Source organism: Salmo trutta, chromosome 30, assembly GCF_901001165.1.
Source record: "Salmo trutta chromosome 30, fSalTru1.1, whole genome shotgun sequence".
Classification (NCBI taxonomy): domain Eukaryota; kingdom Metazoa; phylum Chordata; class Actinopteri; order Salmoniformes; family Salmonidae; genus Salmo; species Salmo trutta.
Window position 1 is genome coordinate 30,089,906 of NC_042986.1, and position 17,621 is coordinate 30,107,526.

The window sequence follows — 17,621 nt, forward strand, 5'->3', positions numbered from 1 at the left end:
ATTGTGAAAATGCCTTGTAGGGCTGCACAATTAATCACATTTTAATCTAAATTAAAATATGATGTGCAATATCCACATCGTTTCACCTTTTTTTATGCCATGAATGTAACATTCAAATGTAATAAGGGTCCCCTGGGAAACTCTGACCAACACTTTGGATCCTAACCTGTCACAACAACCTCTACTATACCTGTGTTTTTCATTAGTTGTCATGCCAAACGACACCAACCATAGAAATAAAATTAGTACTCCGATTCTATGATTCCCACAGTGTTTTGATCAAAATCGCAAGTAAAATCGCCATCACAATATTTGGCTAAAAAAGAAAAGAAAATCGCAATTTGTGTAACGCTCGTCGTAAGAAGGAGAAGTGGACCAAGGCGCAGCGTGGTAAGTGTTCATGATAACTTATTTCACAACACACTCAAACAAAATAACAAACGGTGAAAAAACAAAAGCGCACAGTTCTGTCAGGCTCAGGTGCTAAACAGAAAACAACCTCCCACAAACACAGGTGGAAAACAGGCTGCCTAAGTATGATTCCCAATCAGAGACAACGACAGACAGCTGCCTCTGATTGGGAACCACACTCGGCACATAACAAAGAAACAAAAAACAGACTTCCCCACCCGAGTCACACCCTGACCTAACCAAACATAGAGAATAATAAGGATCTCTACGGTCAGGGCGTGACAATTTGATTATTTGCCCATATCGTGCAGCCCTAATGCCTTGCTTTCGACAAGACTAATTAATCACACACCGTAGTGTATCTTATTCACACCATCAACATTTTCAGTTAGCATCTGAACACTGGCTGAACTCAACTGTTTGAGTAATTGTGACACTGCACACCAAGTAAAGTAACTGTACTGTTGGGGTGTTGACGGCCGGGAACTTTGGTGCAGACCATGTGATCCATTAAGGTTATGGCCTCTGATCAAAGACAGTGTGTGCTACTAGTAAAGCAGCTTGGGGCAATTATTACAGTACATCACCATATACAGTAGGTCTGTAATAGAACAGTGAAGTGAGTTCAATACTTTTAAATAATGCAGATTTGTTCGTTTGCTTGTTTTTGGGTCTGTGTCTCAAATGACACTCAATTCCCTATATAGTGAAATACGTTTGAGGCAAAATATGGGGAATAGTGGTGAAATTGGACATTTGCTTTAGAGATAACTTCGCTCCAGATTTCAGCGAGTGTATCAGAGTGAGAGAGTAGTGTCAACATGGTCTGTGATATAAAGCCACACTCTACATTGAAACAGTACCATCTTGTTCTGACATGGGTGTCTCTGTTGAGGTTCTCATAATGGTTCCACTGTAATTTAGCCATTTAAATTAACTAGAGGACGTTAATAGAAGAGGACTTGTAAGTAGAGAATGTTTATCCCTGTTTGGTAATAGGCCTGAAGCAGAGTTTTAAAAAAAGGTGACGAGCCCTCTACAAGTCTCTTTCTCTCTTCTCACTTTTAGATGGTTAATGTTCAGATTCTCTCTCTCTCTCTCACTCTCTTTCTCCATCTCTGTCTCCCATCTGATCTATGCCCTGTACTCATGATTGCATCACATCTATATTCCTGCCATTTTAAAATGACAAGATCCCTGCAGCAGTTATACGTTGAAGAAACCCCTACAGTTTTGTATGTGATCTGTTGCCATAGCTACCATAGCAGAGGAACTAAGCACTTGTTTCCCATAAACAGAACAGGCGCCCTGCCCCCCCCCCCCTCCCATTGGGTCCCCTGACTGGGTCATTAGCATAATGACTTACACGGAACTCTCCTCCAAGGGCCACCATTTGTGGGTTTTGGAATCATCAATGGAGCCCTGTCATCGTCAAACATGTTTGTCTTGTACTGAGGCTTTGTAGACATTACAGCTATGTTCTGCTGTTAAGTTACTCTGCTACTCGACTGACATACCATTTAGAGGCATTAAAGGTAATACACTATACTGCCCTATCAAGCAAAAGAGTAGTAACTGCTCAGAGTGAAACTGAATTATTATAATTTTTTTAAATTGTCCAGCCAAATTAACTGTACGCTGCTCAGAGATGTGGTTGTCTTACTGAGGTAATTTTTTATTTATATTGACCGTGACCTTTGACCCTAAACGGCAGTTACTGCCTTCTTGCTTGGTACACCCACTGAATTTCCATGACGATTTTTTAAAACAAACTTGTGTTCATATATTTATATATGGCTGTCAGTGTCATAGTTTGATACTTGTATCAGCAAAGAACAGTAAATAATACCAAGGTAAACCGTAGACACTGCAGCACAGAGCTCAGTGAAACCAAGGTAAAAGGCAGTAACAGACGTGAGTGATGGCAGTTACTGCCTTTTTCCTTGTGTAATGAGTGCGCTGGGAGTCAGGAAGCAAGTTCAGGGAGTGAATAATTTAATAAATGAATGAAACATAATACAAAACAAGAAACACAAACGACACACAGACAAGAAACAGAAACAATGATGACTGGGTAAGAAACCAAAGGGAGTGACATATAGGGCAGGTAATCAAGGAGGTGATGGAGTCCAGGTGAATGTCATTATGCGCATAACGCTGGTGACAGGTGTTCTCCATAATGAGCAGCCTGGTGACCTAGACGCCAGAGGGAGCACATGTGACAGTACCCCCTCCCCGACGAGTGGCTCCAGCCGCAGGACGCAGACCAAGATGACGATCCCGGGGATCAGGAGCGGACCAGTCACCTCTGCTATGGCGCGGGAGCCTGTCGATCCAGCTGAGGCACGGGAGCATGGTGACCTAGAGCGCCGGAGAGAGCATAAGTGACAGTACACCCTCCCCGGCGCGGCTGACCCCAGCCGCAGGACGCCAACCACAGGGTCAATCCCGGGGATCAGGAACAGACCGGACGCCTCCGCTGAGGCGCAGAAACCTCATGAACCGGCTGAGGCACGAGAGCCTGATGAGCCGGTTCGTCAGGTATGGGAGCCTATCGAGCCCGCTGAAGCATGGGAGCCTATCGATCCCACTGAGGTATGGAAACACGTCGAGCCAGCTGAGGCAGGGGAACCCGTCGAATCTACCGAGGCATGGGAATCCAACAAACCGGCTGAGGCCATCCAGGTAGCTTCGGTTCTGACAGACGGACCCGACATCACCGCCAAAACTAAAACAAAAAAACACTCCCTGATGCTTCCCTTTGGTGAGGCGTCATTCTGTAACGATGTGTGCTGAGAGTCGGGAAGCATGTTCAGGGAGTGAGTGCTTTAATAAATGAATGAAACATAATTCAAAACAAGAAACACGAACAACGCACAGACAGGGAACTGAAACAATGACGCCTGGGGAAGGAACATAAGGGAGTGACATACAGTTGAAGTCAGAAGTTTACATACACCTTAGTCAAGTACATTTAAACTCAGTTTAACAATTCCTGACATTTAATTCTAGTAAAAATTCCCTGTCTTAGGTCAGTTAGGATCACCACTTTATTTTAAGAATGTGAAATGTCAGAATACTAGTAGAGAGAATGATTTATTTCAGCTTTTATTTCTTTCATCACATTCCCAGTGGGTCAGAAGTTTACATACACTCAATTAGTATTTGGTAGCATTGCCTTTAAATTGTTTAACTTGGGTCAAACGTTTTGGGTAGCCTTCCACAAGCTTCCCACAATAAGTTGGGTGAATTTTGGCCCATTCCTCCTGACAGAGCTGGTGTAACTGAGTCAGGTTTTTAGGCCTCCTTGCTCACACACGCTTTTTCAATGCTTGGCGTCATCGTTAATTTTTAAAACCCATTTGCGACCTAGCTTTAACTTCCTGACTGATGTCTTGAGATATTGCTTCAATATATCCACATAATTTTCCTACCTCATGATGCCATCTATTTTGTGAAGTGCACCAGTCCCTCCTGCAGCAAAGCACCCCCACAACATGATGCTGCCACCCCCTTGCTTCATGGTTGGGATGGTGTTCTTCGGCTTGCAAGCATCCCCACTTTTCCTCCAAACATAACAATGGTCATTATGGCCAAACAGTTCTATTTTTGTTTCATCAGACCAGAGGACATTTCTCCAAAAAGTACGATCTTTGTCCCCATGTGCGGTTTTTTATGGCGGTTTAGGAGCAGTGCCTTCTTCCTTGCTGAGCGGCCTACAGGTTATGTCGACATAGGACTTGTTTTACTGTGGATATAGATACTTTGGTACCTGTTTCCTCTAGCATCTTCACAAGGTCCTTTGCTGTTGTTCTGGGATTGATTTGCACTTTTTGCATTAAAGTACATTCATCTCTAGGAGACAGAACGCGTCTCCTTCCTGAGCGGTATGACGACTGCGTGGTCCCATGGTGTTTATACTTGCATACTATTGTTTGTACAGATGAACGTGGTACATTCAGGCATTTGGAAATTGCCCCCAAGGATGAACCAGACTTGTGGAGGTCTACTATTTTTTTCTGAGGTCTTGTCTGATTTCTTTTGACTTTCCCATGATGTCAAGCAAAGAGGAACTGAGTTTGAAGGTAGGTCTTGAAATACATCCACAGGTACACCTCCAATTGACTTAAATGATGTCAATTAGCCTATCAGAAGCTTCTAAAGCCATGACATCATTTTCTGGAATTTTCCAAGCTGTTAAAAGGCACAGTCAACTTAGTGTATGTAAACTTCTGACCCACTGGAATTGTGATACAGTGAATTATAAGTGAAATAATCTGTAAACAATTGTTGGAAAAATGACTTGTGTCATGCACAAAGTAGATGTCCTAACCGACTTGCCAAAACTATAGTTTGTTAACCAAAAATTTGTGGAGTGGTTGAAAAACGAGTTTTAATCACTTCAACCTAAGTGTATGTAAACTTCTGACTTCTGCTGTATATAGGGCAGGTAATCAAGGAGGTGATGGAGTCCAGGTGAGTGTCATAATGCGCTGATGCGCATAACGATGGTGACAGGTGTGCGCCATAACCAGCAGCCTGGTGACCCAGAGGCCGGAGAGGGAGCACACGTGACACCTTGGTTTCACTGTAACTTTTTGCAGTTACTACAAACTTGTACCCCCATTTTCTCCATAACACAGCACAATGGAGGCAGAATATTTGTCCACATGATAAAGCATGTATTTAATGTATAAACATGTTAATATTCAGCCCGCAGTACTCTGTATAATTTTAAGGTCATTGGTTGAATTTATGCTGCTGCAAGAACACATTGTCGGCACACAGTTCAATTCAGCATGGAAGATTTATGCAAATAAACATATATGATGGAGGAGCTTTTACCCCTTCTACTTAGCAGCAGAATGTGTGCTTTGTGTGTGGGGTCTACATTTGGAGACAGTGTAATTAACTTAACATTGCATTAAAATCAGGACTGTTTAATAATGAATTGCCTATTAAAATGCCTACACTCTTAAGGGAGGGGAGCCTGTTTACAGTTGGGTGAGCTGTGTTGTTTAGATGTTTGCACATAACATAAAAAAAAGCTGTGATCAATGCAAAGCGACAAACCAAAACACATGACATTGATGGGGAGGGATGCATCTTGTGGAAAGTAACATAAGGACAAAGCCAAGGACAGGGTACTGTATCTCATCCTCAGGCTGGGTACCTGTCTACCTGATGTTTCTATATGCGGGAAAGGGATGTAGTGATGAACGGAGCTTTGTGTAATTTGATCTTTGAGAAATCTCTTTTCACTGAAAAATAAACAATTGATCACAAAAAAACAGTGTCACAACTTTACCTTGACAACATGTTGGCTACAGCAGAAACGGAGATGACTTCATGAATGTAACATTGTTGACCCTTTACTTTCTCCTCACAGTGATCTGCAACTTCCGGAGCTCAGTATGTCAGGCCCTGGTTCTGGAGATCGGAGAGACTGTGCAGATCCTGGAGAAGACTGAAGGTAAGAGCTGCTGAGTAACCCTTTATAGAGAATACTAGTGAGTAACATTGTAAAGTTTAACCACTTTACCTTAATCTAAAGACAGCACTTCAAGTTCAAAGTGTGTGTATGTGTATTAGGGGTAATAGTCATAGTCCTTGTTCAGCTGGTTGATATGCATCTTTAATCTGTCTTTAGGCTGGTACAGAGGGTTTTCCACCAAGAAGCCTTCCATCAAGGTAAACATATCAATCAATCAATCATATTCTCTTCATTATGCAGAGTGGTCCTTTTAGACCAGGCAGCTATCAGACATCGTTTGTTTGAAGTTATTTATTTACAGCAACGTGATTCCTAATGAAAACCTCCATACCAGCACAACAACGCTAAGAAAAGTAAGCATGTTTGGGTTCAGCAATTAGTATGTGTTGTTAGGTGCAATCAAGGATATTTCGTCTCTCTTTCCTCTATGCAGCAAAGAATACAATACACATTTAGATTTGTGGAGGCGTTGTATTGGACGAGTAGTGGTTAACGTACAATAAGAGTTACACAATTTATTTTCTCAGTTCACCACCTTACAGAGCCACCCACATATACTATTAATTTACTACAAAGCAAGGGCTCGACTTTTGTCTGGTGTTAGGCAGTGCCAGTGTCAAATGCAGGTTAGTTTGCAATTTTGTCATGTAAAAACTGGCGCACTGACATTTTCCAGCCCTAACGCCAGGTTCGCAATTTACCTGTCTTACAGTATGTCAGTTCCTGAAAAACGGATAAACTGTTCCTATATAGTGTATCCTTAAAAACATGATCCAAAGTGCTAATGTCAGGCAGCGCTGATGTGGATATTTAAGACCAACCAAAAGCTGGTTTTAGTGGTAACGCAGTTGGTTATGGCAATGAATTTGGACAGCAGAAACACAGCCTATCCAACCGTGACGCACACTGCCCATATGCGAGTAGTGCTTTTTGTTCCTGTATACTCCTTATTTAGAAACCCATTTCGTTTGATATGATGAAAAAGCAAGCATAGCCTCCTCTCTTCTCAATGAAGGCTTGTTTTGTCTGCCCAATGCAATCGCGAAGTAGCCAAGACTGTCGATAAAGGAAGGGGTTGGCTCCTGAGACCGCTGGGAAATACATCTTAATCCCCAAAGCTTTATTAAAATATCAAGTTTGAGAGGAGTTAAACAGTGAGCTGACATTCCCTTTTTATCTATGTATTGTAGGCAGGCCAACATTATTTTTGCCATGCAGGTCCCGTTTTGGACGTGCGTAAAACCCGCTCCATGATGTAGGCTATGTGTCTATGTCCATCTCGAAACAAAAGATGAGAACCTCGGTGAATTCCGGTGAACCTCGGTGAATTCCGGTGAACCTCGGTGAATTCCGGTGAACCTCGTATTTAGAAGTTATCTGTAACCTGTCAAAATAGCTTGTTTTCTGTTTCATATGTTCAGAACCCAAGCCCTCCCTTAGACCTACTATAACAAAGGCAACGCATGTCTTTTAGATCCTTGAGATTCTATGATATCATGAGATTTTACATGCATTTCTTGTTGTTTTTGTTAATTAATAAAAAACACAGCTTGTTTTTTGTTTAATTTTATTACAACCAAACTTATTAGAATGATTCACTTTCCTGATTTTATGGTGACAATGTCCGTGGCGTGCTTGCAATGCAACTCTTGGAGATGTGTGAATGCGATCTGATCTGTAAAATGGTTCCGATTATGTTCAGAAAACAGGCCTATTTGGGAGCAGTATAACGGGGAGTGGACATTCTCCCTTTCTGTTTATATTGGATCTTTGTCCAGCAACTGTGAAAAGTTTGGATGTGCGTAAAACCCTCCATATTCTGCGTTGTTTTAATGTTATATGCCCAAGGGGAGAAATTATGGTGCCTGTGAGTGAGACATAGCCTATTTAAAACAAGTTGTTCTTTTGTTTAGAATTTTATTAGAATTATTCATTATCTTTTTAGGCCTCATCAATAATTCATGTAATTTTGCTTATTGACAATGTTTGGCTGGTCCATGCTCAGCAATAATGCAATTTACAATAGGTCTAGGTGCCTCGTAAGGATCCAGAGAAGGCGAGTGGGAAAGCTGCCGTTACCGTCAATATTACTCGGCAACGTACAATCATTGGACAATAAATTAGACGAGGTACGATCACGAATATCCTACCAACAGGACATCAAAAACTGTAACATCTTATGTTTCACGGAATCGTGGCTGAATGATGACATGAATATTAAGCGAGCAGGATATACGCTGCACCGGCTAGATAGATCAGCACACAGACCGTGCATATTTGTAAACAACAGCTGGTGCACGGAATCTGAGGAAGTCACTAGATTTTGCTGTTCTGAAATAGAGTATCTTATGATAAACTGTAGACCACACTATTTGCCAAGAGAGATTTCATCTGTCCTTTTCGTGGCTGTTTACTTACCACCACAGACGGACGCTGGCACTAAGACCACACTCAGTCAGCTGTATAAGGAAATAAGCAAACAGGAAACCGCTCACCCAGAGGTGGCGCTCCTAATGGCCTGGGACTGTAATGCAGGGAAAGTTAAATCAGTTTTACCTATTTTCTATCAATATGTTAAATGTGCAACCAGAGAGAAAACAATTCTAGATCACCTTTACTCCACACACAGAGATGCGTACAAAGCTCTCCCTCGCCCTCCATTTGGTAAATCTGACCACAATTCTATCCTCCTGATTCCTGCTTACAAGCTAAAATTAAAGCAGGAAGCACTAATGACTCGGTCTATAAAAAAGTGGTCAGATGAAGCAGATGCTAAACTACAGGACTGTTTTGCTATCACAGGCTGGAATATGTTCCGGGATTCTTCTGATTGCATTGAGGAGGACACCTCATCAGTCACTGGCTTTATCAATAAGTGCATCGAGGTCGTCGTCCCCACAGTGACTGTACGTGCATACCCCAAACAGAAGCCATGAATTACAGGCAACATTCGCACTGAGCTAAAGGGTAGAGCTGCTGCTTTCAAGGAGCTGGACTCTAACCCGGAAGCATAAGAAATCCTGATATGCCCTCAGACGAACCATCAAACAGGCAAAGCGCCAATACAGTGCTAAGATTGAATCGTACTACACCGGCTCCGACGCTCGTCTTATGTGACAGGGCTTGCAAACTATTACAGACTACAAAGGGAAGCACAGCCACGAGCTGCCCAGTGACACAAGCCTACCAGATGAGCTAAATCACTTCTATGCTCGCTACGAGGCAAGCAACACTGAGGCATGCATGAGAGCAACAGCTGTTCCGGATGACTGTGTGATCACGCTCTCCGTAGCCGACGTGAGTAAGACCTTTTAAACAGGTCAACATTCACGTCCGTAGCCATGAAGTGCTTTGAAAGGCTGGTAATGGCTCACATCAACACCATTATCCAAGAAACCCTAGACCCGCTCCAATTTGCATACTGCCCAAACAGATCCACAGATGATGCAATCTCTATTGCACTCCACACTGCCCTTTCCCACCTGGACAAAAGGAACACCTACATGAGAAGGCTATTCATGGACTACAGCTCAGCGTTCAACACCATAGTACCCTCAAAGCTCATCACTAAGCTAAGGATCCTGGGACTAAACACCTCCCTCTGCAACTGGATCTTGGACTTCCTGACGGGCCATCCCCAGGTGGTGAGGGTAGGTAGCAACACATCTGCCACACTGATCCTCAACACGGGGGGCCCCTCAAGGGTGCAAGCTCAGTCCCCTCCTGTACTCCCTGTTCACCCATGACTGCGTGGCCAGGTACGACTCCAACACCATCATTAAGTTTGCAGACAACACAACAGTGGTAGGCCTGATCACCGACAACAACAAGACAGCCTATAGGGAGGAGGTCAGAGACCTGGCCAGGTGGTGCCAGAATAACAACTTATCCCTCAACGTAACCAAGACTAAGGAGATGATTGTGGACTACAGGAAAAGGAGGACCGAGCACGCCCCCATTCTCATCGACGGGGCTGTAGTGGAGAAGGTTGAGAGCTTCAAGTTCCTTGGTGTCCACATCACCAATGAACTAGAATGGTCCAAACACACCAAGACTGTCGTAAAGAGGGCACGACAAAGCCTATTCCCCCTCAGGAAACTAAAAAGATTTGGCATGGGTCCTCAGATCCACAAAAGGTTCTACATCTGCAACATCGAGAGCATCCTGACTGGTTGCATCACTGCCTGGTACAGCAACTGCTCGGCCTCCAACCGCAAGGCACTAGAGAGGGTAGTGCGTACGGCTCAGTACATCACTGGAGCTAAGCTGCCTGCCATCCAGGACCTCTACATCAGGCGGTGTCAGAGAAAGGCCCTAAAAATTGTCGAAGACCCCACCCACCCCAGTCATGGACTGTTCTCTCTACTACCGCATGGCAAGTGGTACCGGAGCACCAACTCTAGGACCAAAAGGCTTCTCAACAGATTTTACCCCCGAGCCATAAGACTCCTGAACTGGTAATCAAATGGCTACCCGGACTATTTGCATTGTCCCCCCCAACCCCTCTTTACACCGCTGCTACTCTCTGTTTACAATATATGCATAGTCACTTTAACTATACATTCATGTACATACTACCTCAATTAGCCTGACTAACTGTTGCCCCCGGACATTGGCTACCCGGACTATCTGCATTGTGTCCCACCACCCGACAACCCCTCTTTTACGCTACTGCTACTCTCCGTTTACCATATATGCATAGTCACTTTAACCATACCTACATGTACAGTTGAAGTCAGAAGTTTACATACACCTTAGCCAAATACATTTAAAATCAGTTTTTCACAATTCCTGACATTTAATCCTAGTAAAAATTCCCTGTCTTAGGTCAGGTAGAATCACCACTTTATTTTAAGAATGTGAAACTTCAGAATACTAGTAGAGAGTGATTTATTTCAGCTTTTATTTCTTTCATCACATTCCCAGTGGGTTAGAAGTTTACATACACTCAATTAGTATTTAGTAGCATTGCCGTTAAATTGTTTAACTTGGGTCAAACGTTTTGGGTAGCCTTCCACAAGCTTCCCACAATAAGTTGGGGGAATTTTGGCCCATTCCTCCTGACAGAGCTGGTGTAACTGAGTCAGGTTTGTAGGCCTCCTTGCTCACACACGCTTTTTCAGTTCTGCCAACAAATTTTCTATAGGATTGAGGTCAGGGCTTTGTGATGGCCACTCCAATACCTTGACTTTGTTGTCCTTAAGCCATTTTGCCACATCTTTGGAAATATGCTTGGCGTCATTGTTCATTTTTAAAACCCATTTGCGACCTAGCTTTAACTTCCTGACTGATGTCTTGAGATGTTGCTTCAATATATCCACATAATTTTCCTACCTCATGATGCCATCTATTTTGAGAAGTGCACCAGTCCCTCCTGCAGCAAAGCACCCCCACAACATGGTGCTGCCATCCCCTTGCTTCACGGTTGGGATGGTGTTCTTCGGCTTGGAAGCCTCCCCCTTTTTCCTCCAAACATAACGATGGTCATTATGGCCAAACAGTTCTATTTTTGTTTCATCAGACCAGAGGACATTTCTCCACAAAGTATGATCTTTGCCCCCATGTGTAGTTGCAAACCGTAGTCTGGCTTTTATATGGTGGTTTTGGAGCAGTGCCTTCTTCCTTGCTGAGCAGCCTTTCAGGTTATGTCGATATAGGACTCGTTTTACTGTGGATATAGATACTTTTGTACCTGTTTCCTCCAGCATCTTCACAAGGTCCTTTGCTGTTGTTCTGGGATTTATTTGCACTTTTCGCACCAAAGTATGTTCATCTCTAGGAGACAGAATGTGTTTCCTTCCTGAGTGGTATGACGGCTGCGTGGTCCCATGGTGTTTATACTTGCGTACTATTGTTTGTGCAGATGAACGTGGTACCTTCAGGTGTTTGGAAATTGCTCCCAAGGATGAACCAGACTTGTGGAGGTCTACAATTTTGTTTCTGATGTCTTGGCTGATTTCTTTAGATTTTCCCATGATGTCAAGCAAAGAGGAACTGAGTTTGAAGGTAGGCCTTGAAATACATCCACAGGTACACCTCCAATTAACTCAAATGATGTCAATTAGCCTATCAGAAGCTTCTAAAGCCATGACATCATTTTCTGGAATTTTCCAAACTGTTGAAAGGCACAGTCAACTTAGTGTATGTAAACTTCTGACCCACTGGAATTGTGATACAGTGAATTGTAAGTGAAATAATCTGTCTGTAAACAATTGTTGTAAAAATGACTTGTGTCATGCACAAAGTAAATTATCTAATCGACTTGCCAAAACTATAGTTTGTTAGCAAGAAATTTGTGGAGTGGTTAAAACCTGTTGGGGCTAGGGGGCAGTATTTGCACATCTGGATAAAAAACGTACCCGATTTAATCTGGTTACTACTCCTGCCCAGAAACTAGAATATGCATATAATTAGTAGATTTGGATAGAAAACACTCTAACGTTTCTAAAACTGTTTGGATGGTGTCTGTGAGTATAACAGAACTCATATGGCAGGCCAAAACCTGAGAAGATTCCATACAGGAAGTGCCCTGTCTGACAATTTGTTGTCCTTTTGTTCCATCTCTATCAAAAATACAACATCTGTGCTGTAACGTGACACTTTCTAAGGCTCCCATTGGCTCTCTCAAGCCGCCAGAAAGTGTAATGGGGTGTCTGCTGTCTCTGGGCGAAGAACATCAGGAGTATTTGTGAGTGGTCAGCCTGGGGACAGTGACACTGGAGATGCGCGTTCATGAGAATTCTCAATTTTTTTCTTTCAACCTTTGAATGAATACAACGTCGCCCGGTTGGAATATTATCGCTATTTCACGAGAAAAATAGCATAAAAATAGATTTTAAACAGCGTTTGACATGCTTCTAAGTACGGTAATGGAATATTTAGACATTTTTTGTCACAAAATGAGCTCGCGCATCACCCTTCGGATAGTGACCTTAACGCAAGAACAAAACGGAGCTATTTGAATATAACTATGGATTATTTGGAACCAAAACAACATTTGTTGTTGAAGTAGAAGTCCTGGGAGTGCATTCTGACGAAGAACAGCAAAGGTAATCCAATTTTTCTAATAGTAATTCTGAGTTTAGGTTGTCCCAAACTTGGTGGGTGTCAAAATAGCTAGCCGTGATGGCCGGGCTATGTACTCAGAATATTGCAAAATGTGCTTTCGCCGAAAAGCTATTTTAAAATCTGACACCGCGATTGCATAAATGAGTTCTGTATCTATAATTCTTGAAATAATTGTTATGTATTTTGTGAACGTTTATCATGAGTAATTTAGTAAATTCACCGGAAGTTTTCGGTGGGTATGCTAGTTCTGAACATCACATGCTAATGTAAAAAGCTGTTTTTTGATATAAATATGAACTTGATTGAACAAAACATGCATGTATTGTATAACATAATGTCCTAGGAGTGTCATCTGATGAAGATCATCAAAGGTTAGTGCTGCATTTAGCTGTGGTTTTGGTTTTTGTGACATATATGCTTGCTTTGAAAATGGCTGTGTGATTATTTTTGGCAGGGTACTCTCCTGACATAATCTAATGTTTTGCTTTTGCTGTAAAGCCTTTTTGAAATCGGACAATGTGGTTAGATTAACAAGAGTCTTGTCTTTAAAATGGTGTAAAATAGTCATGTTTGAGAAATTGAAGTTATAGCATTTTTGAGGTATTTCTATTTCGCGCCACGCGATTCCACTGGCTGTTGACTAGGGTCAAGCGTCCCACCTAGCCCAGGGAAGTTAAAAAACAAGTTTTAATGACTCCAACCTAAGTGTATGTAAACTTCCGACTTCAACTGTACATACTACCTCCATTAGCCCGACTAACCGGTGCCGGTATATAGCCTCGCTACTGTTATAGCCTCGCTACTATATATAGCCTCGCTTCTGTTATTATTCACTATCTTTTTACTGTTGTTTTTTATTTCTTTACTTATCTATTGATCACCAAATACCTATTTGTTACTTAAAAATTGCACTGTTGGTAGGGCTTGCAAGTAAGCATTTCACTGTAACGTCTACACCTGTTGCATTCGGCGCACATGACAAATAAACTTTTATTTGATTTAGCCCCTGTATCAGTGTGAATGCCATGTGATTCCTTAGAACAAATGGGTTCAAGTTAACATATTTAACAAAGATAGGTCTACATTTTTTTTTTCATTTCTGTATTCTGTAATCCATTTAAGAACCTATAATGGACTAACATCTGAATTGGAGTTAATTCCAAGGTAATACATTAAAAGGTACCATAATGTAACGGCTTGTCTGTGGTTTGGCGGAAAGAAGCGCAGGAAGCAGCGAACACTGTGTGGTAATTTTAATAAAACCACATGTACAAAATAAAAGGTCTCCCAACAACAGGGAAAATACACTTGACAAGCACAGTCGAACAAAACGCAGTCGACACACAGAAGGACAATCCCGCACAATAGGGAGCGGGCCAGCTGAACTAAATAGCCCTCCTAATGACTAACTCAGGGCAGGTGAGAAAACATAAAAAAAGGGAACAACAAAAAGGGAATCGGTGGTAGCTAATAGGCCGGTGACGACGACCGCCGAGCGCCACCCGAGCAGGAGGGGGCGCCACCGTCGGTAGGAATCGTGACACATAAAGGAGGACGTTCAGATTGGCCGGCGAGGAGCCAAGCCTCGACACACCCACAACGCCAGTCAGTGCGCGGGTAATTGTGGTAGTGAAAACAGCAAAAATATTTCTGACACACCCCGCTTCCGCCTGCACTTAGATTTACCGTTGCATTAGGTTTGTTAAAATACAGCCACAAGTGTTTTACCGCTGTCACGACTACTGCCGAGGGCGGTTCCTCTCCCTGTTCGGGTGGCGCTCGGCGGTCGTCGTCACCGGCCTACTAGCTGTCATCGATCCCTTTTTCGTTTTTCTGTTAGTTATGTCTTTATGAGTTACACCTGTTTTCCATTAGTAATTAGTTTTATTATTTAAGCCCGCCTCTCCACCTGTTCTGTGTGCGGGCTTGTTACGTGTTCTCACTTTGTATGTTTTGTGGTACATGTATTTTGGACTTCGGGGTTATTGTTTCGCCCTGTTGTGTTTGGACATATTTCCTCGGTTTTCGGTACTTATTAAATTACATATTGTACCAAACATTTTCCTGCTTCCTGCGCCTGACTCCACACCCACAAAGCCCAAAGTGTTACACCGCTCATACAAAGAGGCCTATATTGTGGCATCAAGTGTACTTTTCACCATTCATCTCTCTTCCAATGAGATGAGTATAGGGCTGTTAAATTCCTGGAATTTAAATGACCTGGTTTTCCCGAAATCCCAGTTGGATGGTTCCCTGAATCAGGATGGAATATGCATGAAATCCAGAGACCTCCAACCAAGATTTCGGGAAAACCAGGGAATTTATTGAAAGTTCCCAGAATTTTGCCACCCTACATGAGTGTAAGAGGAGAATATGTTGGAGCATCTAAGATAAAAGCCTTCAGCAGTTTGTGTTTAGCTGGGAGATGAGAGTTAGAGGGGAGGAGGATGTGGTCTGAACTAGCAAGTATCTCCTGCCATCCCCTCCAGAGAGCCTGCTCAGCTGTTGTTCTCACATGCAGCTCCATGTAAACTGGCACACTTCTCCTCCAGATTGAGCTCGATTAACACAAGGCCTAGATAGGTACAGTAAAAAGAAAATACCCTTACAGCTGCTAAAATGATCCTAGATATTAATAGCAATGTTTTGATTACTAAGTGTCTCTTTGTCAGGCTGACCACATTACTTTCAGGTATTCATCTTCTTTTTTTCTATGGTATCATTACATTTTACATTAACATTTTAGTCATTTCGCACAGTAGTTCCCAACCGGGGGTACAAGGACCCCTGGGTGTACTTCGCCTATCCACAGGAGGTACAGTACTTAAGAAGACTCTTGAGACCATAGACCTACTGGTAAAATGCACAGGAGGGGGTACTTCAGGAGTACGCCAGTCAGAGCAAAATTCAGTTTGTGCTACTAACCAAAAAATGTTGGGAACCACTGATTTAGTAGATGCTCTTATCCAGAGTGACTTACACTAAGTGCATTCATCCTAAGATAGTTAGGTTAGACAACCACATATCACAGTCATAGTAATACATGTTTTCCTCAAAGAAGTTATCAGCAAAGTCAGTGCTAGTAGGAAAAGTCAAGCGCAAGTTTATTTGTTATTTTTTGGGGGTAGGGATAAGACTGAGATTTGTTATTTAAGATACTCATTGAAGAGGTAGGGTTTCAGACATTTTCAGAAGATGGGCAGGGACTTTGTTCCCCTAGCATCAGGGGGGAGCTGTTTCCACCATTGGGGTGCCAGGACAGAGAAGAGCTTTGACTGGGCTGAGTGGGAGCTGACTTCCCGTTGGGGTGGGACGGCCAAGAGACCAAAGGTGGTACTGTACCTGCCTGCAGCTGTGGAAGTTTATTGTAGGTGTATACCTTGCGTACACTATGTTTGAACTAAATAGGTACAGTACCTCCAAGAAATGCACCACCATGGCTGCTGCCATTGATCAATATTTTGCACTGCAGTAAATTATTATAAAATATTACTGACACATCCTCTTCCGATCCAATCGATTGTTTAGTAAACCATGTCTATTACCGTATCCATTCCTCTGGCTTATATTCCAAATCAAAATGTCTGACATCTGATACCAGTCACTCAGTCAGTATCTTAATAAGCTGGGAACCCAGTGATACCTTAGCCTGGCCCCAGTCCCCGATCTGTATGTGGTTTACTCGTCTACAATGTCATGACAGTGCTGGACAGAGGGATAAAGCACTAACCTACAGATCTGGGACCAGGCTACAGATGCTTCTTTTGTCTCATCATTCTTTGAAACCGACCTGAAGTCAAAGGTCAGTAAGATTTAGAGTTATGTCAGAAAACATACTGTTCCAGAAAAACACACAAAAACTTCTCACAATCCTGGCAGATCTCTCAAGGTCTTATGTGATGCTAATGCCCGTCCTGCTTTCACTACTTTCATGAGCTATTTACAGTCCCCCACCAACATGCCTCCATTTTGTTATGTACTCTTCCTCCCACGCTCCCTCGCTCATACTCTCCCTGAGCTGCCACAATCAGCTGTGCTCACTGTGGCCAATTTATCACATCTGTCAGATTATAGCAAAAAGAGGAACTGCACGGGTGGCAGTTTGCACTGTTCTGTCCTCCCGTGCTCAGCTACAATTGGGCTGGCACTTCTGCATATGCAGCTTGTGTGTGTGTCTTGGTTTGTGTGTGTGCATGCGTGCTAGTGTATGTGTGTGTGTCAGAGAGAGTTAGTGCAGTATTAAAATAGCCACAATCTAAGAGTAGCTTGTTGCTACAGTAGTCTTTCTCTGTCAACACAGCTCTAGTCCTCTAACCACTGCTGAACATTACAGTTGACCAAAGTATAACAAGTACAACATAAGACACACATGCAACATGTGGGGCATACTGTTTACAAGCATGTAGACCACAGGACTATGGTCTTCAGTTGCAGGACCTTGCTACTCTCTTTTTAACACTTCTGCCCTATCCATCCAGCAGGGTATATTCCCAGCCAGCTATGTCCACCTGAAGAAATCCACAGTCAGCAACAGAGGGTGAGTCTCTTCCTGTTAAATCATAAGACCACTGTGATAGATGAGATAGGTGGAACAGGAGCATTGGTTCATGGAAGTCAAAGGAAGCGTTGTCTTTCCCACAACATGCTG

General features: G+C 42.8%; 1 protein-coding gene across 7 annotated transcripts in view; it reads left to right on the top strand.

Annotated features, from left to right (window-relative positions):
* LOC115168486 (dedicator of cytokinesis protein 3) overlaps window positions 1-17,621 on the top strand; it is an 84,129-nt gene that overhangs the window by 18,063 nt on the left and 48,445 nt on the right. For 5 of the 7 annotated variants that reach the window (XM_029723815.1, XM_029723818.1, XM_029723820.1 and 2 more), the window contains exons 2-4: window positions 5,801-5,884; window positions 6,062-6,102; window positions 17,452-17,510. In XM_029723815.1, the coding sequence (XP_029579675.1) occupies window positions 5,801-5,884; window positions 6,062-6,102; window positions 17,452-17,510 (184 nt within the window). The remainder of the gene's footprint in view (window positions 1-5,800; window positions 5,885-6,061; window positions 6,103-17,451; window positions 17,511-17,621) is intronic. The other 2 variants (XM_029723816.1, XM_029723822.1) reach the window with 1 other exon arrangement.